Genomic DNA, 22,015 nt, shown 5'->3' with positions numbered 1-22,015 from the left:
ATCACAATTTTATTCATAATTTTGTTCATTTTAGTTCGTTTGTTCATTATTTCATTTGTTTGTAGGGGCTGAAAACATTTCTGGGACTTAATTAAATTTCTCTCTTGTTCTGAATTTTTTTATTGTTTTTAAAAGTATTCTATTATTTTAGGTAATCTACTTTTTAAGCTATTCAATTGTTTAGTAGTTTTAAAGAATGGTGTTGATTTTCCATGTATCTTTTCCCCTTGATCTCCCTATAGTCGATTCTAAATGTTAGGGTTGTGATCTGAGAAGATGGTTTGTAATATCTCGATGTGGAAAATTTATTAAACCTTGCTTGGTGGCATAATATATGGTTTATTTTGGAGAACATTCCATGTGCACTGGAAAAATTGGAGATTGTGCTATTGTTGGTGGAGTTCTTTGTATACGTCTAAGAAGTCAAGTTGGTTAATTGTGTTGCCTAGTTCTTCAGGGCTTTTGTTGCATTTCTTTCTAGTTGTTTTGTTCTTAGAGAATAGGGTGTTGAAGTCTTCTACAATAATTGTGCTGTTGTCTATTTCTCTCTTCAATATAATATGAATTTGAGTAATGTATTCTGAAGGTCTTTTGTAGTGTACATAGATCTTTATTATGATTATGTATTCTTTGTATTGTTTTTTTCCCAATCCGTTTTATTAGGAGCTAATTCAGACATCATATCATTCCATACATAGTTCAGTCATATCAAGCAGTGTTGTACAATTGCTAACACAATCAGTTTGAAAACATTTTCTTCCTTCTTGAACTCCTTGATATCATCTCCCCCTTACCACCACCCGCAGGCACCCTTATTCTAGTTATTGTTTGTATAGATTCACCTATCCTGGATTTCATATGCCAAAAAACAGAAAAATATGTAACAGAGTCAAGAAGGCTACACACAATGACAAAATACAACAGAGATAAACCCCCTTTTGAAAGAAAACAGAAAATATTAAAAACCAAATCAAGCACAAAATGTATCAAAGGGGAGATCAAATTATAAGGTTTTAACCATTCAGGTCAGATTTATCATTTTAATCTACTATAGTCATCCAATACTGTCTGAAAACTAGGCTATTCCATCCCTCAATTATGGTTAGAGGGAAATCACTAGAGGTTTGTTCCCTGTGTAGATCCTGCAAATGTATTTTTAGGCCTCCACTGTCATCCATAGCCTTCTGCACACCCACATTTTCACAATATTGTCTTCCTATCCATGAACAAGGGATATTCTTCCATTTGTGTAGGTCTCTTTTGGTTTCTTGGATTAATGTTCTGTAGTTTTCTTTGTACAGGTCTTTTTTGTTTGGTTAGTTTTATTCCTAGGTATTTCAACTTTTGTGTGAATATTGTGATTTGAATTGTTTTGTTGATGTCTTTTTCAGATCTCTCATCACTAATATATGAATCCAATAGATTTCTACTTGTTAATTTTGTATCCTCTGTTGTACTGAATTCCTCAATTTTTTCCAACAATCCTCTTGTGGAGACCTTGGGGTTCTTTCTCTATAAAATCATATCGTCTGCATATAGCAAAAATTTCATTTCTTCTTTGCCCAGTTGTACTCCCTTAAGTCTTATTGTTGTCTTATGGTTCTGGCTAGGACTTTTAGCACAGTGTTGAATAAGAGTGGCAATAAGGGACATCCTTGTCTGGTTCCTGTTTTCAGTAGAAATGTTTTCTGCTTTTCCCCAATGAGTATGATACTGGACATTGGTTTTTCATACATGCCCTTCATTATGCTGAGGAATTTCCCTTCTATTCCTATCTTATTGAGTGCTTTCATTAGGAATGGGTGTTGGATATTGTCAAATGCTTTTCCTGCATTGATTGATATGATCATGTGGCTCTTATCTTTATCTTGTTTATGTGGTGGATTATATTATTATTATTTTGGATTTCAAACCATGCTTACATCCATAGTATTAATCCCACATGGTTATGATATATTATTTTGGGGGCATGTTGTTGAATTCTAGAGGCTAGGATTTGTTGAGAATTTTGCATCCATGTACATGAGGGCGTTGGTCTGCAGTCGTCTATCCTTGTGGGTTCATTGCCTGGTTTTTTATGTAGTGGTTATGCCTTGGGCTGTAGTCCACATGGTCAGCAGTTTAATACAACCAGAAACTCCACCAAAGAAAAACTGGGCTTTTTACTCCCATAAACAGTTGTCTTGGTTGGAAGTTTCTCGATGGCATTGTCTGTTTCTTCTTTTACTATGAGTCTGTTGAAATTTTAATGTCCATCTGCATTAATTTGGGTAGAGGATGTCTTTCTAGCTATTTGTCCATATCATCTAGATTATGGAATTTTTTTGGAATACAATATTTCAAAATCCTGTTATTATTCTGTATCTGTTGTGATGCCACCCTTTTCCTCTCTAGTTGTATTTTCTTCTGATCTTTCATTTCCTTTATTACGTTTACTAGCAGCTTGCCAATTTTATTGATCCTTTTAAAGAATCAACTTCATGTTTTGTTGATTTTTCCATTATTTTCTGTTTTCCAGCTAATTTATTTCAGCTCTAATTTTGATGATTTATTTTATTCTGCCGTTGGAAGGTTTATGCTTTTGACACTATTCTAGTTGTTGGAGGTATTATGTCAAGGTGTTGAAAATTATTTTCTCCTCTTTTTTAATGTGTGCCCTAATAGCTATAAACAGACATCTGATAACTCTTTTACTGTGTCCCGTAAATTTTGGTATGTTATGCTATCATTCTCATTTTTCTCTAGGAACCTAATTTCATCTCTCATTTGGGATAATACCCAGTAATTTTCTTAAATAAAGTGTTGTCGAGTCTCAATGTGTTTGTCTTAGTGCTGTTATTCTTTCTCTTGTTGATTTCCAGTTTTATGGTACTGTAGTCTGTGGTTTGAATGATGTCTGTGTGTTTGAGTTTGTTAAGGTTTGTTTTAAGGCCTAGCATGTGGTCTATTTTTAAATATCTGCCATGTGCTTTAGAGGAGAATGCGTTTTTTTCTTTTCTTTTCTGTTTTGCTGTTTGTTGGAGAAAGGGTTAAATGCTTCAGTTTTTTTATTGAGTTTCTTTCCTATTGACATATTTTTCCTTGAGTGGTGTATTGAAGTCTCCTATTATTATTGTCGATCTTCTGATTTCTCTTTTCATCTCTTTGAGGATTTGGTTGATGTATTCTGAGGCTCTTTCATTGGGCACATAGTAAACACATGTTTACTATGGCTATGTGTTCTTGGTCTATTGATCCTTTGATCTTCATGCAATGCCCTTATTTTGTCTCTCATTATGCTGTTTACTTTGAAGTCTATTTTGTCAGATATTAATATTGCCACTCCTGCTTTTTTTGGTTACTATTAGCTTTGTATAATTTTAGCCATCTTTTGACTCTGAGTCTGCTTTAGTCTGTGAGCTTGAGGCATGTCTCTTGATGGATCTTGTTTCCTAATCCAATCTGCTAATTTTTGTCTTTTGACTGGTGCATGTTGTTCATGGACATTCAGTTACTAATTCTAAATGTAGGTTATTTGCTGTTATATCATATTATTTGTGTTTGATATTTTTCTTATTTTTGCAGGGGGCGGATTTTATTCATGTCTTTCCCCCCCCTCTAGATCTTTATTGTTTTGAGGCTGTTTTAAGTGTGTTGCCTTCTGGGTAGTATTACCCACTATGGTGGTCTCAACTTTGTGTGTTGCAGTTGTTAGTTTTCAGTCCATAGAGATCCAGGTAATATTTTTTGTAATTCTGGTTTTGTTTTTAATTCTCTAAATATTTCCTTGTCTGAGAAACTATTCTTGGTTAGTGATTTTTGTCTTTCCAATTTTGGTATCGGTTGCTCCATTTTCTTCTTTCTTGCATGGTTTCTGGGGAGAGATCTGAGCTTATTCATATGTTTACCATTCTAGGTGACTGGTTTATTTCCCTCACTAGCTGCTTTCAAGATTCTCTACTTTTCTTTGGAGTTGGATAATTCGACTACTATATTTAATGATGTGTTTTGTATTACTTTTCCCTGGGGTCTAAGGTACTTGGTGTTCTCTCTGATTATTGTCTTCTCCTTTGTGATACTGGATAAATTTTCTTCCATAAGATCTCTTCTATTTTATCTGTTTACATGTTTGTTTCTTCCTGTTCTGATATTCCAATGAGACATATATTTATTTCTCTTCATAGTTTCCCACATCATCCTAGGTGTTCTTAAGATTCTTTTGCTTTTTTGTTTGTTTCTCTTGTTTGCTGAAGTCTGCATGGTTGTCTTCATGTTCACAGAATTGATTTTTCTTTTCTTCCATTCTCTTCTTCATTTGTTATACCATGTTCTTTTATTTCTGTTATCTCAATGTTTATCTTTTGTGTGTGAGGTTTTTAGTACCTCAATTTATTCCTGTTTTCAAGATTGATCCCCATGTTTCTTGTATGATCCTGAACATCATTCTCCTGTATTCTCATTCTGGACATTCAAGGGCTTCTTTTTCTGTATATTACACTGAGATTGGGTAACCTGTAGCTAGTGGTTTTTGTTTATCTTGATTTATTATGATTACTGCTATTGGTTGGTCCAGCTATAGATGGTGTGCAGAGATCTGGGTTGTGGTTGGAACTTTATGTTAGAGGAGGAAGATCCGATAGGATCTAAAAATGGAATTATGTGGAGATGAAGAAGTCAACGATACAGTTTGGTGGGTAGCATGAATATGATAGGAGCTTGAGAGTAGAGTTTAAATGATGGTATTCTGGTATAGTGATAAACTGGAAAGGGGAACTTTAAGAGGTGTACTAGTACTTGTTTGCTTATGTGCAAATATGTCTCACTGAGAATGGAGTATGGGAGAGTCTTGAGGAAGTGGTGAGTGGGGTAGGTAGAGAGTATATCTAGTAATCTATCAAAGTCACTTACCTACCCACTATATATGGAAAGCACAGCAGAGAAAATTATTGTGTTTATAACAAAGAGCTCTTAATTTGGTGGCCCTCCACTTTTCTACTCTAAAAGAGGGAGTGTAGCATGGTAAATAGTGGAGAGGTATCAGGATTTGAACTACACCAAGCTAAATGATTTCCAGTCAGGGTCTTAGGGTAGAAATAGCTTGTAGAACTGGAGGTCCAAGGTGAGTGGGGTGGGGTCAGCAGGAGGTCAGTCCGAGTACTGGCAAGTTGAAGAGCTGGGGGAAGGATAGCCGATGAAGCTCACTGGCATACTGAGTTCTGGGCTGGGAGTTGGGGGTCGTGGTTTTTGTGGTTCCTTGCAAAAGAAAAATTAAAACTACTCTTGAAGCACCTAGAGTTCAGGTTGCGTTTCTGATTTCTCATGGAGCAGATCCCTACCTGTAAGATTGTCTGAGGCTGGTCAAGTTTGTGAGGAAGTTTTATCTGGCCACCATGTTTTTCCTGTAATCTAAATTATTGTTTTTAAACATTTTTTTTATTGTTTTTCTGTTTACCTAGTCATTTATTTCTGCTCTTATCATTATACTTTCTTTTGCTTTTATTGTTGGTTGAAGGTTTATTTTGCTGCTCCTGATTTAGTTGTTAGATACGTTAGGTTAGGTGTTAATTTTGGTTCTCTCTTCTTTACATATATTTAAAATTTTACAATTTCAATTATTTAATTATTTTACTTAAAAAAAATTGGTGGTACATATATCATTCCATAGTTCAATCACATAACGCAGTATTGTATTGCTACCACAATGTTTCCAAACATTCTTTTTCTTCCTGGACTCCTTGACATTGTCTCCATTTTACCTCCCCAACCCCACCCACTCCCCAGGAAACCCTTATTGTACTTGGTGTCCTTATACGTTTATCAATCCTGGACTCCATATACCAAAAAACAGAAAACCATATAACACAACTTCAAGAGGGTAACCCCCAGTGACACAACACATCTGAGATAAGCCTTAATAAGAACAAACAAAAATACTATATCAGGTCCAGCATGCATCAGAGGGGGGATCAACTGACAAGGTTTGAACCATTCAAGTCAGGTTTATCCCTTTGATTATAGTCATTTCTCCAATGCACTCTATTTAGTAACTTTCATCCCATGGATAGCAGGAAATCACTGGAGGCTTATTTCCTAAGTAGTTCCCACAAATATTTCTTGGGCTCCAACTGTCATGCATAGCCTTCTGCAAACCGGGTTTTCACAATTTAGACTCTGATATTATTCCCTCCTTTGACTTTAGGTTATATGATTTACAATCCTTCTGTGACTGTTGATGGTATGCTTCATCTATGTGGATTTTGTTGACATAACATTTATTGCAATAAATTGCCATCTCACTACTGTGCTTTTTCATGCCCCAAAGGTTTGGTATCTTGTGTTTTCAGTCTCTTTTTCCCCAATTAAAAAAAATTCATTCCTAATTTCATCAATTACCTAGTATGTTTTAAGAAATGTGTTGTTCAGTTTTTCTGCCCTTGCTCTATTGTTGATTTCTAATTTTATAGGCTTGTAGTGGGCAAAATCCATTATACAATGTCAATATGTTTAGTTTTACTAAGATTTTGTGTCCTAATATATAATCTAGAATAAATGTGCACTGGAAAAAAATATATGTGGTACTGTTATTGGGTGGAGTGCTCTATATTTATCAAGGATGTTAAGTTGCTCAATTATATTGTTTAGTTCTGTGTCTTTATTGAGTTTCTTTCCTGGTGACGGTCCTTCCTCATGAATGATGTACTAAAGTATCCTACTGTAATTGTACATTGTCTATGTCTCTTCTGTAAAAGTTTGATTCATATTTTAAAAATCCTTCATTAGGTTTATGTGTTTACTATAGTTATGTCTTCTTGCTTTATTGTTCCTTTAATCATTATGTATTATCTTTCTTTGTCTCATGATGGATTTGGCACATGTGGTAGTTACATAATCTGGTGTCAATTTGAGGATTAAGAGTGAAGGGGTGGATTTTATCCTGCCAATCACGTGATACCAATGAGGCCTCTGTGTGGGCATGGCCTTCTCCCAAGGATTCTGGGAACTCTGGTATTTCCCCCTTGGAGGTGGGAGACACTCTCTAGACTCACTCCCTGTGAGACTGTCAGCTCACTCCCTGGGAAACATTGCAGCTGACAAGACACATTGAACTACACTAGTACCCTGAGCTGGAGAAGCCACATGGAGACCTCTGCCAGCCTTGGAATGCTTACAATGCTACTGGATCCACAAGACTTCCCACCCACTGGCCTGTGATCTTCCTGCATTTGGCGTCACTGTATGTATTTTGTGAGTCTTTATAGATTGGTATTGGACATAGGGTCTAATATTGGACTTATAGACTTGATCTGGACTGGGCTAGGATATTCTCTTAATGTACAATTACTCTGTATATAAAGCTCTTTCTTATACACATATGAGCATGTCTATGAATTTGTTTCTGTGGTCCACCCTGACTAACACAGCTCATACGGAATTGTATGCAGTTTAGTTTTATCCTATTAGGTACAGATATGATATTATTGTTTGGATCGAAAATTATAAATGGCTAGAGAGCGGTGTAAGAGTGCCAAGCTGACAAGGGGTGGTCTGTGGCAGTTACATAATCTGTCAACTTGAGAATGGTGGAGTCTAGCCTGTCAATCAGGTCATAGTCAATGAAGCCTCTGTGTGGGCATGGCCTTCACTTGAGGATTCTGGCAACTCCTGTCTTCCTTCCTGGAGGCAGGATACACACCTCTGCTTCACATTCCTGTAGACAAGTCACATAGGGCTACACTGATGGAGGCAGAGCACTGGAGCTGGAGGAGCCACATAGAGACCCACACCAGCAGTGAGATGCTTCCACCGCCACTGGATCCACAAGACTTTCCAACCAGTGCCCTGTGATCTTCCTGCATTTGGCATCATTGCATGTGTTGCATGAGTCTGAAGAGGAAATAATAAACTGGTATCAGACAAATGGGCTAATTTTGGACTAATGGACTTGATCTGGACTGGGAAATTAGAAACTGGTATTGGACATACGGGTTAATATTGGACTTATAGACCTGAGCTGGCTGGGATATTTTCTTAATATACAATTACTCTTTGATATAAAGTTCTCTATTATGCATATGAGTGTTTCTGGATTTGTTTCTCTAATCAACCCACACTAACAAAGGCTTCTAACCACAAAGTTAGCAGTTTGAAATTACCAGCTAGCTCCACAGGGGAAGCTTGAGACTTTCTACTCCTGTGAAGATTTTCAGACTCAGAGACTCACAGGGGCAGTTCGACCCTGCCCAATAAAGCCACTATGAGTCAGCGTTGACTTGATAGCAGTGGAAGTGATGCCTCAGTGTAAATAATATAAAAACCTGCAAGCTAGAATTGAACTAGTTGGAAACTATGATCCACAAAACCAACTTATTATTGAAGATCTCTATTATGGGAATGACTCTAACTTTGAAAGTCTACCAGTACTGTCTTAGGTGCTGTAAAGCATTTTTGGAAAAGGCATGTTAAAGCTGCATCCATTCACTGCTGCTAAAGGCCAACTGTGAGAAGCACCTTCCTACTGCTAAAGGGCAACTGTGATAAGCACCTTCCCAATGAGGCTCTTCATTATCAGTCAGTGGATATGTTACGGTGCAATGTTAGTTCCATAATGCAGTCACAGCTACTTCTTCAATTCAACTATTGATTTTTTCTTACCTGAAAAATAATTATAGATGGAAATCAGTTGTGATTGGCAGAATAAAGAAAAATAAATTGAGTCTATTTATGGAGTACATTAAATTTTCTCAAATTAGTTGAACCTTCTATGTTGCCCTTGTTATCTGCTAAATAGTATGTAAAATAACAAAATACAAAATTCTGTGTCTGTTTTGTAACAGAGTCATTTTTCTGGTGCTTGGCAGGTCCAAACTTAAGGACTACATTCACTGGGATATGCTTAATTATGATCATAACAAATAATGAGATAAAACATCACTTTAAGGTCCAGGTCAACAACCAACCCCATTGAGACTTTCAAATGGTCTACTCTACCTCACCAGTAAGTTACAAGGATATGTTAACGAAGGGCAAACATCCTCTACGTACCTATAAACTACTTCTCACATTTTTATCCCAGGATCTTTGAATAACATTACCCAACCATAGGAGCCCAGTCTAGATAAAATATAGTATTTTAATTTACATACACCCTTAGTGTACACTTTTATGTTAAAGGAATAAAGACATAGGGAAATAATCTTTATCATCTTTGGTGCTTCTTAATTTTGTCTAGTTTATTTCTTAAAGAAGCCAGCTTAGTTGCACCTATTTAAATCACTTTTCCTTTAAAAATGTATTTCAAAAGGACACTGAATGTTGTTTAATCTTATAGTCACTTTGTCAAACATGTCTTTTTAATACATGCACATTGTACTATCCCAAATATAAAATAGATACATTGGCCTAGAGTAAGGGAAAAGTACTTTAAAAAGCTGGGAGTCTGATTATGAGAAAGCCCTTAAATATTGATGTTAATAAGTTCTTTCATTAGTGTTTAATACATTTATAGAATATTGATCATTTCTGTGTGCTCTGAGATCACTGTAAACTCAAAATAATTCATATATTAAATATTGTTTTTAGAGTAAACTGGAAAATGTAAAAATATAATGGATTAAAAAGCCACTTAGAAAAAAAGATGCACAGATGAAACATCAGAACTTTTGGAAATTAACAAATAACCAATTGCGTTAAGTAGGGTTATCTAGGGAAATAAAACCAGGACATTTATGATTAGATAGATCAATAGGCTTATACAGTGAGAAGGAATATACCAGCAAAGTAGTCCACATAGCAGTACAGAGGCTTCAGTTCAACTCACTTCTGTGCATCAGTTAGTAAACGTGGGCTGCTGGGTCCAACGTCAAGGACGCAGTATGTCCTCCCTCAGGCAAGGCAAGCAGAGTTTGCCCACAAACAGCAAGCAGCAGGGTGGGTCACCAATAGTCTGTAACTCGGAAACTTAGCAAGGAAGGGGCAGATGGGATATCGAACGCAAGCAATGCAAGGTGACAGAATCCACCTGCCTCAAGGTCAAGAGATATACACACCAGCAACATGGAGAAGCAGGTCTAGAAGTAGCCTCTAGCTCCAGCTACACATTCTATGGGTTGGCTTGGCCCACAGGTAGTGTAGCTCACAGATTGAGGCAGAGAAGTAGCTAACACAGCAGCACACTCCAGAATGCTCCAATCACCAGAGAGAGAAGGGAGTGGGCCTTGCAGAGCCATTTATCTGCCCTCTGCCCTCCAATCAAACTGCAACCTGATTAATCCCATATGTTCCAGGTTGACACAATAAATCTAAACATCACACCCATGGAAACGTTATTTGAATATCATTGGATGAGGTCTAACATCTAATAGGAGCTTTAGAAAGGGAGAGCAGAAAAAATGAAGGAGAGCAATTATCAATTAAGTAAATACATTTCCCAGGACTGAAATAGACAGATTTGATTGAAAGGGTTCAGAGTACCTGGCACATAAGACAAAACCACACCACTGACTTGGCACATTGTGATAGACTACAGCATTCTGAACTGATATCTGAAAGGCCAGTGGTTGGAAACCACTAGTTCCACTGTGGGAGAAAGATGAGGGACTTTCTGCATGCAGATAGTTTTAGAAGTCTTGAAAACGTAAAAGGGCAGTTCTACTCTGTCCTACAGGGATGCTTTCAGTTGGACTCACCTCCATGGTATGTAGATTTATTATAGAAAAAATGCTTATTCTTTAAAAACTTCAAGAAAAAATGTCACATATAAACAACTGCTAGATTATAGAGTATTATTTTGTGGTGGCTACATTCTATGCCAACTTGATAGTACAAATGGGGAGTTAGGGGTGGAGTTCAACTTGTCAATCAGGTGGCAGGCTGGTGATACCTCCTTTGGAGTGTGGCTTTTTGATAACTTTATGGGGATGTTTTCACTCTCGTTTGCTGGGATTGCTGGTTTTCCACTCTCTTGTTTGCTGGGATTGCTGGTTTTCCACTCTCTTGTTTGCTGGGATTCTGTGTCTGCCTGCAGGGGTAGCCCCAAATAGGATGCTGATGCTAAGAGCCAACTTGGGAGCTGTTAATGCCCTGCCATGTTCCCACTGGCCCTGGACCCATGTGACTGTACCCGCCAGCCTGTTATCTCCCTGCTTCACTTTTCTGCTCCATTGGCCTGTAGCTAAGTGAATCTGAAGAAGGTCCTGGCTGGCATGGAACTCATGGACTTGAGTTGGATTTGGCAGGGATGCCTTCTTGATATAAATTTACTTCTTGATATTGTTTTTTATTATGAGTGCCATTGGTTATTTATCTTGAAAATGCAACTTTAAAAATATAATATAAAATTATTTTCAGTAATATGCTATTAAACTTCTAATGGTAGCAAAGTAAAATAAATTGATTTTCAGACATTTTGATATCTAAATTTATCTTACATTCATTGAGAATGTACTCAAGGATGAATGCTATCAAAAAAGGGGGTGCAGTATAGAATTACCAAAAGCCTCATGGAGGTTACTTATGTCTCAAAAAGCTGCTACTATGGATACATATAAACCTTAGCTATATGACTGGATTTTTGAGTCACACTTAAACTGTAAGCCCTAACCTAAGCACGTTCACTTTTTATGATGCAGCTCTGCTTGATATTTACCCTCATGAAGAAATCACTGAAAATAGGTGTGCTATAGTAAAGTGTGGGGAAGAAACCAGTTGGTGCCTGACTATCACAAAGAATAGCATCTGGGCTCTTACAAATGTCTTAAAACAAGCAGCCATCTAAGTGAGGTTTCAGCTAAATCCACATAGAAGGAGCACAACAAACTGCATGATCCAAGGATTGTAAAGAAAATCCAAGGCCGCCAAGTTGCAATCATCAAGGCAAGTTCACACTGAGCTGACTATCACAGTCCATCTCTTATCAACTTTGGATCTGTACATATCTCTTTAAACCATGAATAATCTCCAAGAGAAGATGATGATAAAGTTGTACTTGTACCTAACACAATACAACTAACATGCATACAACTGAAAACACACTAACCCCATTTACATCTTATATTTTGAAAGTGAACAAAAATATTTGATGTATACATATAAAGAGAGTATATTAATAATAATACAATCTTCATTTCTGCAATTGGTCATGTGGCCATAGCTGGTATTTAGAACTACCCTCTTCCACCACCTATTCTGTATTCTCTTTGCTTTCAGCAATCGCCCAGCTAGTCATGGTTCTTTGCTTGATGGGGTGACTCAAATATTCATTCCTGAAGATTCTGGGCCATTAGTAATCATGTTAGAATTTAGTTGCTGTAGTTTACCATCGATTATAATTACAGTACATGGTAGTGCTAAGACACAACTTAAGGAATCTCTTGGGTTCCAGACATATTCTTTATCATTATTAATACCAATTTTTCTTTGGTAATCACAATCAAATCACACCACTCAGTATTTAAGACCTTTCTCTACCTTTTGACCCAGAGGCACGAGCTGCTTCTTCTAAGCCTTCTGACAATAAAAATAAGCGCCAGAGGAAGATGCTCACCATCCAGGAAAAGGTAAAACTTTTGGATATGATCAAAGATGGCAAGAAAATCGTGGAGGTTGCACGCCATTTCAACTTGAATGAGTCTTCCGTTCGCTCCATCCGTTGTACTTCATAATATAATAAATAATAAATGAAAAAAAAAGATAATTGTAATGTCCAAAATGTTTTACTGTATTTTCCCTTTTTCGTTTAATAAATTGGGTAATACGAGTGTAATGGTGACTAAAGGGTGTTTTTTCATGTCCTCTATGCTCTAACTACGAAAATATTTGATTTACAAATAAGGAATCCTACTTCGCGGAATTTCATTTATCACGGTAGGGTCTAGAACCGATTAACCGCAATAAACAAGGGTTCACTGTATATATAATCCTAAGTGTTCTGGTTTTGATTCTCTAGAGAACCCTGCCTAACACAATTGGTACTGAGAGTGGTTCTAGAGAAACAAGATCATAAACAAATAAGGGCTTCTCAAATTGGCCCTCAAGCCTTGTTAGGCTTAACAGCACTGATAATGTTATCTCTACTCCTAAAGGCATGGATAAGACTGGCATCATTACTAGAGAGGGTGGTTATCCATGATGTGAAGTCGCAAAGCTAATATCTACAGTATCACCACCAATAGATGAAGTGCTGGTGAGAGGAGAGGCTCTGGCTGATTGTCTGTTTGATATTTTCCAGCCATTTTATCAGGATGAGAAGTATAGGGGAGCTGATGGCTGGCCCTCCTTTCAAAAGAAAATGTGATCAAGGAAAGGGATAATTTCAGAACCTCAGAAGCACATCTCGAGTGCCATATAACTGACCTAAAAGCTTCTGTATGTGCTAAAAAGGAGACTCTTCTCTCCTCTAGTAATAGAGCTGACATTGACAATAAACAAATCCAGAGTCTCATCATACAAGTGGCTGAATTACAGCATCAGCTGAATTGCAGGTCTAGAACAGTGTCTGATATTAAAGTAAGGGCGTTAATCAGAAAGAATTGGGACCCTGACACATGGGATGGGAACATATGGGCTGATGATCCAGAAGACGATATTGAGCCCCTAGAGCCCACTGAGCCACCCCAGTCAATAGATCCACCCCTCCCAGCTGAGGGGATTAATCCACTATTAGTAAAACAACTACACCTGAGCAGATCAACCAACCTGTTCAAGCTGAAATGCCAGGTGGTACTACCTGTGTAGCATTGTGTAGGGGAGATGCCTTACATGAAATTGGTGAGCGCCCCCAGGAAACACCCCTACCACCCATTATTTCCTTTAGACCTAACTAGAATTAAGTCTCAGAAAGTTCCTAAAGGTGAGGCTCAGATGATGACTCTGGAAGAAGTGTGCTATACTCATAAAGATTTGCTTGAGTTTTCTAATAGGTACAAGCAGAACCCTGGGGAATATCCCTGGGAATGGTTACTAAGGGTGTGGGATCCTGGTGCAAGAAATGTAACATTAGATCAGTCTGAATTTCTTGATATGGGTCCCCTAAGTACAGATTCTTCTTTTAATATCTCAGCAAGAGAGGTTAAGAGAGGATTAATTGCTTTTTTGGTTGATTCACCAACCATGGGCTACCAGATGGCCTAGATTTAGACCAAGTTGAGATATCTGACCTACTTTGGTACACTATAAACGAAGGCTTCGAAAAGCTTAGGCAAATTGGTATGTTGGAATGGGTATATAGAAAAATCCCATCGACCACAAAAGGGAGTGCCCCGAGGACATACCTTTCACCACAACCATAAGGAACAAGTTTGTGAAGTGGGCCCCATCATCTGCGAAGACTCCTGTGATTGTTAATTTATGCACACTAAGGTTAACAATGGGAACTGCCCTAAGTGAACGCCGACATTTGCCTAAATGGGGCTGTCTGGGCCCTGTAGTGGTAGGGGCAGGTTTCAGCACTGAATCAACAGAGACAGGGTAGACATGGTTATTGTAATGGATAGCAAGATTTCCATGGTCATCAGAGCAACCTGTCTCGTATGGACTTATGGTGTCCCTAAGAGTGAAATACATGAGAAACCTACTAAACATTTACATGATCTATACAGGCAGAAGGATGCTAGATCAGCTGAAAGCAGGATAGTCACAACCGCTCAATCATTTCCCTAACCTGAGCCAGTTTAAAGAGCCACAACCCTTTCAAGGAGCTGAAGGCCAGATCCCTTTGAAGAAGGGACCTGCGGCCTTTCACAAGAAAGACTGTTCATTGGGAGAAAAGAAATAATCAAACTTTTCGGGGATTACTGGACACTGACTCTGAACTAACACTAATTCCAGGAGACCCAAAATGTTTCAACAGCCTGCCAGTCAGAGCGGGCATATGGAGGTCAAGTTATTGATGGCGTTTTAGCTCAGGTATTCCTCACCATGGGTCTAGTGGGTCCCCAAACCCATCCTACTGTTATTCCCCCAGTGCCAGAATGCATCATTGGAACAGACATACTTAGTAACAGGCAAAACCCCCATATTGGATCCCTAAAACGTGGAATAAGGGCTATTATGGTAGAAAAGGCCAAATGGACACCTTCAGAACTGCCATTGACTAGGAAAATAGTAAACCAAAAGCAATACCACATTCCTATAGATTGCAGAGATTGGTGCCACCATCAGACTTGAAGGATGCAGGGGTGGTGATTCCTACCACATCCCTGTGTAACTCACCTATTTGGCCTGTGGGGGAAGGAAAAAAACAACAACAGATGGATCCTGTAGAATGTACTGGATTATGGGAAACTTGAATGATTTTGTTTATATGCAATCTAGGATAAGTATATCTATGGAGACAGTAACTAGATTAATAGTTTCTTAAGGACATGGCAGGCAGGTTGGGGGGAGGTGAGAAGCTAATAATAATGAGTACAAAATGAAAATTCTTTAAATTTGATTGTGGTGATGCTTGGATAACTTCTTAATAAATTCAAGCCACTGGATTATATGGTACATGAATTAAGTCAATAAATGTTTTTAAAAAATTTTAAGCATAACATTGGAAGTCTATGAAATACCAAATTGTTTTCTTCAAGTTTCTTTCATAGATTTCCAATATTAGGCATACTCTATGATCCAGAACTTTTACTTTTAGCAAAATATTTGCACACAAGGCATATACATGAATGTTCATAAAAGCATTACTCATAATACCACTAAACCAGGGATAGAGGGTGGGGCAGGGTAATTCTCATCAAAAGTAGAATGGATAAATTCTGGATCACACTATGGATTACTAAATATCAGTGAAAAATGAATGAACTATAATGGGTTATGCATTGGACTGCTAACCAAAAGGTCAACAGTTCAAAACTACCAGCTGCTCCTCGGGAGAAATATGAGGCTGTCTAATCCCAAAAAGAGTTAGTTTCAGATCTAAGTTAGATGCTAGCTCTAAGAGGAGTCACTCAAGCATTAAGATATCCTGAAAATGGCTGATAGCAAAAGTTCTCATATGAATGACATTGCACCAAGGTACTTTCCTTCCTATGGGACCACGGAAAAAAATTACTTTCTGTGCCATTTGATTTGTACTTACCATCAACATGACAGTCTATTCCTCTTATCCTCATTTGTGTAGCTAGGAAGGTAGATATACTTTCATAGGATGTAGACTACCAGGAAACTATAAGCTTTAGAAAGATGTCAAAATATCAAGGAAAAGGGGCACGTGTTGATTTTTTTTTAACCTGAAAGAATCTATCACGTAAACACCACATGGAGACAAAAAAAGATCACATAGAAAAATTAAGTTCATGAGTAGTAAACATTCAACGTAGGTAAAATATGGTTTATACATCTCTACGGTATCAATCCATTTACACTAATAAACCTCTAATAATGTTATAATATATCAAAGTATTTTTAAATGAGAATAAAGAAAATAAAGTTCTCATAACTGAGCCTATAAACATCATGATGAATGATGAAATTCAAATTATCAAGATTTTATTCTACTTTGATCAATAATCAATTTCCATGGATGCAGCAGTCAAGAAATAAAAACTGTATTGCATGGGGTAAATCTGTGGCTAAAGATCTCTTTAAAATCTTACAAGCAAATTTGTCACTTTGATAACTAAGGTGCATCTGACCAAATCATAGTATTTTTAATCAGTTCATATACATGCAAAATTGGACAATGAAAAAGGAGTTCCAAAAAAAAGAAATGATTTAAACTGTGGTAAATATACCATGGACTGCCAAAAAACAAATCAGTCTTGGAGGAAGTATAGTCAAAATATTTCTTAGCCCATTTGAGGAGACAGTTTTTGTTAGATAGGATCCACTCTTGTCACCTTGAATATCAACATTCAATAAAACTCTTGCTCTTCTCCTTGAAAATAAAGGTTTCTTAGGACGCAGAGTTCCACATGCTTCGGACATGTCATCAGAAGCAGCCCATCCCTGGAGAAGGCATCTCACTTAGAGAGTCATCGACAGAGAATAAGCCCCGCAATAAGATGGGCTGACACAACGACAGGAACAATGTGTTTAAACAGCAACAATTATGAAGACGGCACAAACTAGGTACCAAGTCTTTCTATTATGAGGCCATTAGGAGTCACAGCCAACTCAATGACACCTAACAATGTTTAAGGCAGAACATGAAGTCTATGTTTGCACATCTGTCTATAAGCCATCTGCTTGCTACCTGCAAAGACTCAAAATGCTAAAGGATGAATACATGAAAAAGAACTAATGAAAAAGAACTCACATAAATGCAATCTGGATTTTCAGGTATTAAAACCAGTCAATGATTGGTTATCAAAACTTAAAAAGGTTGGGAGGACCCTGACAATAATGACTATGAGATCATAATTTTGGGAAAGTAAAATTGGACCTTTTCTTAGCTCAAACTACATAATTTGATAAAAAATGATTAATCATGGCCTTTTAGGTACTTTAAGATGACATATTGACTTTGCAGTCAATACTTCGTAAGACGGCAGGTAAATCTAGCACAGAAGAAACTGTGTAATGCGGCACAGGGGATGACTTCTGCGGCACTATTCTGTTTTTATTTATCCAGACTGTTGCTTTTAACCCTGCATTGAGGCCTCCTTGTACATCAGTTTCTAGTGTGTCACCCACCATCACACAGTCTCCAGGCTGTACTCCAAGGAGATCACAGCAGTAGTAAAATATGGAAGGTGATGGCTTCTCCTCCTTCTGCTCTCCACCTACAACAACAGCATCAAAATAGGATTGACAAGCACACGCCTCAATCTTCTCCCTCTGGGTTTGTCTGTCGCCATTAGTTAATAGAAGTAGGTGGACCTCCTTTCGAAGTTCAGTAAGCATGGCTTTGACGTCTTCTGCCAGTGTCATATGCTGCAAACAGGTAGATTTCCATAGGAAATAGCATTCTTCAGCCAACTTCCTATTGGCTGCCCCACCGTTTGTTTCTTGGATAGCTTCTTCCCAATATGAGGTCCTTAGATTAGTAATGCATGTATTGGAAGGATATAAGCATTCCTTGCTGAGTTTAACTTGAACTTTATCACAGATAATTTTAGCCTCTTCTTTGTACTGGTATTTTGACTGCAAAAGCTTTATCACCTAAATAAAGGAAAATAACATTTATTAAATATTTCATGTCTTTAGTATTCATGTTCTCAGAAACTCAACTCTGGAGCAGAAGGTAGTTAGGAGGTTCTTAGCTCTACTTCTTTGTCTTAAAGCCACTCTATTACCTTACTACTTCTGGTAGGAACTGCCCTTATTTTTAAAGAGCAGCAAAATGAAGACCCCCCAGATTTTCTAGGTGGCCCTTTCTACAACAGATGGATAGACAAAATGTGGTATATACAAAGTGGCTTCAAAAAGTTTGTGGAAAAATGTAATTAAAAAATAATGGAATTATCCCATGAAATTTTTGAAATCCTCTCATATATACTCTGGACTATTTATTATAGTCATGAAGAGAAATAAAGCTCGAATGTATGCTACAACATGGATGAACCTTGGAAACTTTATGCTGAGCAAATAAGTCAGTTTCAGAAAGACAAATACATAAAAACCAGACTGTGAATGAATACCAAGAGTGGGATGGAGAGAAGGGGTGTTTTTGTTTGGGAGGAAATGAGTTTATATTAATAGTGGTGGAATAATTTGGAAAAGGTAACAAGTAATAGTGATATAGCATGACAAATGTATCAGAGTCAATGAATTGTAAATGTGAAATGTATTGGCAAATGTTTTGGTATATTTTCCTATCTCACACATACAAAGAATACATGCTCACATTAATAGAACTGCCCGCAAACAGTTGATCAACTCCCATAGTCCAAAACCTCAAGTTTTGGCTTAAATATCACCTCAATTGGGCCTAATTTGACTGACTTATTTAAAATAGCAATCCATTGCCCCTCTCGCCTTTTGTAACACATATATAATTAAGCATATTTGATTCATTTCACTGACATCTCCAGGAGTATGCAAATTTACAAAAATATGTTGTGCTTTTATCAGAGAAACTCTTTAAGATGTGGAGAAGTCAAGGTTCATATTGAGTTGTGGCTGGGTGCCCAAATGACCCCGTGTAAAGGGAAGATCTGCCCAGCAGGTTTTCTTGGCTGTAATTTTTACAGCTCGACAGGCCTTTCTCCCTTAGAGTAGCAAGTAGTGCCAATGAAATACAGGACTGAAGAGGGTGAAAAGAAACAAATTTCCCAGACAACGTAAACAAAACAGAACTAAACTTGATTTATATAGTAAGCTATAGTCTATAGCCCCTTCTCTCCAAGCCAAAAGCAGTAGCTGAACCTTTTCTTTCTCTGTTCTCTCTTCACAATAATTTAAGAAAGCTAGAATGTTATTTGTGAATAGGCCCAATTAATGGTCATTGTAGTCTCAAGAAACTTACCATTTAGTTACAGTCATTTGAGTTGCAAAAATTAATAATACCATTTGACAGATTTAGATTTTCACAAAATACAATGTTGATATAAGTAAGGGTGTAAAGATCAGGGAGAAATATAGTATGATCTGTGTATTTAGAAAAATCATTGGGGCAAGAATGTGGAAGATGAAGCAAGCCTAGAAATAAGAAAACCAAGGCAATATGAGTCCAGATGAGGCCAACTTTTCCTAAGATAAGAGAAGTGGGATGTGCAAGTAATATAAATGATGTGCCCAAAGTAGAATGGATTACTTGACTGGGTGCAATGTGGTACAATTTACTGATGGAAAATTAAGCTGTTTTAGACACATTCTATTAAATCTACTTGATAGGCTCAGAGGAGTCCTGACAGTGCAGTGTTGAAGTACGTGGCTACTAAAAAAAAGGTCAGCAATTTGAATCCACCAACCACTCTGAGGGAGAAAAATTTGGCAATCTGCTTTGACAGGAAACGAGATTATAATAATGGTGGCCGAATATTTGGGGGAACAAATAGCAATACCATCAAAAACGTGAAAATGTTCAGCCTTAGAAACCGTATGGAATAGTTCACTGACCTACAGAGTTGCTATGAGTCAGAACTGATGACAGCTGGTACATGGGATAGGATCACTGAGGACTAATATTATTCAGGTTTTAAATCAGGATTTAAAGGATGCAGTAGTCAAGTAATTTGTTCAGGAGCTTCCAGCTTGTTAGGAGAGCTGTGGTTTAAACTCAAACCTATGTGATTTTAAAATTTGAGCCCCTGGCCTCCAGCAAAAAAGAAACAAGAACTTAACTGCAACACATTAGACTTGACCTGTGCAGCACACATATTGTACAGCAGGCAACTACAGATATTAGAGGTAATGTAAGTTAAGGCAGTGCCACTACATTCAAGACCACCGATGATGTTCCATGCACTAGTAAAGGCATTAAGACCCACCTAAAAAGTCCACTGCCTCCAGCATGTTAGGATGTGCCTAGTGACCTGGTTAGTCCATTTCACTGGACAAAGTCAAAATCTAGGCTGCAATGGATTAAAGAATAAATAGAAGCTACATAGAGGCAACATCTAGCAGAAGAAAGGTTCCAAGGGATATTTTTCTTTTTATTGTTTTAAAGTGAGAGACGGTTCTGAAGATTCAATGCGGGGAATGTACCAAGAGAAAGGCTCAAGATCCAGGCAGCCAAAAACTAGCTGACGGTATACTTGGAGTTTTTAGGATTCGCTTTTCAAAGTTTTCTCCCTGGTGCCTGAATTAGAGGAAGAAAAGCAGGGGTGGGTCAAGGGATTAAGGAACCTCGAGTAGCTTAGACTTTTGGGTAGTATCTCAAAAATCTATTTAAAGCCAATGCCAGGGTGATTTCTTTGGTCAAAAAATGGGGCTGTCTTACCTTAGTCGACTATAAAATGCACTGAATACTACATGATGGAGACAGCCATATCAACGCAAAACAAAACAAAAACACCCCAAACTCCCTGCCACCAAGGGGATTCCGACTCATAGCAACCCTACCGGGCAGACTAGAACTACATCTTTAAGAGAGTAGACTGCCTCCACTTTCTCCTGCAGAGCTGCTTCTTTCAAAGCGTTGACCTGGTGGTCATCAGTCCACTGGATGACCCTGTACCCCACCAAGGCTAATCGCCAGGCACTTTTCCTGACTGGTCCAGGCCTGTCCTGACCAAGAGCCAGGTCGGTTGTTGTATCTGTGTGTGGCGGAACAGCTTTTCTGCTTGTGAGCATCTCTGCTTCTGCCATGGTGGTCATTTTAATGGGATCGTTCCAGGCCCTTTCAAAGCACTGGAGGAAACTTAGCGCCCAGTTTCCTTGATTGCCTGGGCGCGGCCAGGCAATGATAAATCCTGGTCACCGGGGTGGGGGTGGCCGCTCCAGTGCAATTCCCCACTCGTTGTGCTGGAGCAGGCGTCGGTCGCAGAAGCTCCGGACATCTGAGTCCCCAGGGGCTGCACAGCAAGAGCAGGCCGACAGTTTACAGCAGCGATCGATGGCCCGGTGGGAGACCCCCCAGCCCCGACAGGAGCGGAGGCGGGTGCGAGCGGGCAAAGGGGCTTGGTGAGCGCGCGGGGCAGCCCCGAGGGAGGCCGCGAAGGCCAGCATTTTACCTCCAACACGGCGCTTCTGGTGGCCTCTGCCGTGTCGATGAGCGTGTTGTCCAAGTCAAAAAACACTGCACGCACCCGACTCAGCCCCATTTCGCCGCCGCCGGACACGTCACGTAGAGCAGGGGGCGCCGCCCACCGGAAGTGCATGGGCCTTGCCAGCGGGCCCTTACTCTTCTGCCAAAGACGACCGCAAATCCCGCGCTCGGACGGCGCCGGCCGGCAGCGAGTTCCCGCGAGACTTCCGGAAACGCTAGTTGTGCGCCTGGTACCCTCCGCAAATGGTGTTGTTTTTCTTCTTGGGTGCCTTCGATCTAAGGAGTCTCAGGAGTGCGGTGTGGGACACGTCAGCCCTCGAGGACTCCTCCCAGAAGGCTGTGGCTGGCAAGCGGCCTCCGTAAAGATTTCCAGTCGTTGAAACGCAGAGGGTAGGTCTGCTCTGGTTGGCAGTCACTAAGTTTGAGGGGGTCCTCAAACTTTTATACAGG

At 38.7% G+C, this 22,015-nt stretch overlaps 1 protein-coding gene across 1 annotated transcript; it reads right to left on the bottom strand.

Annotated features, from left to right (window-relative positions):
• Positions 1-16,675: 16,675 nt before the first annotated feature.
• LOC101648833 (N-acylneuraminate-9-phosphatase-like) lies at positions 16,676-21,620 on the bottom strand. Its single transcript, XM_004716232.2, has 2 exons — positions 21,531-21,620; positions 16,676-18,075 (listed from the first exon to the last, which is right to left on the bottom strand). The coding sequence occupies exons 1-2, from the start codon at positions 21,618-21,620 to the stop codon at positions 17,419-17,421; spliced, it is 747 nt and encodes a 248-aa protein (XP_004716289.1). The 3' UTR covers positions 16,676-17,418.
• Positions 21,621-22,015: the final 395 nt, after the last annotated feature.

This window comes from Echinops telfairi, unplaced genomic scaffold (genome assembly GCF_000313985.2).
Source record: "Echinops telfairi isolate 266 unplaced genomic scaffold, ASM31398v2 ScPeMD7_7465;HRSCAF=8503, whole genome shotgun sequence".
In the NCBI taxonomy this organism is placed as follows: Eukaryota; Metazoa; Chordata; class Mammalia; order Afrosoricida; family Tenrecidae; genus Echinops; species Echinops telfairi.
The sequence above is the reverse complement of the archived record's forward strand: the minus strand, read 5'-3'. Positions and strand labels throughout refer to the sequence as shown.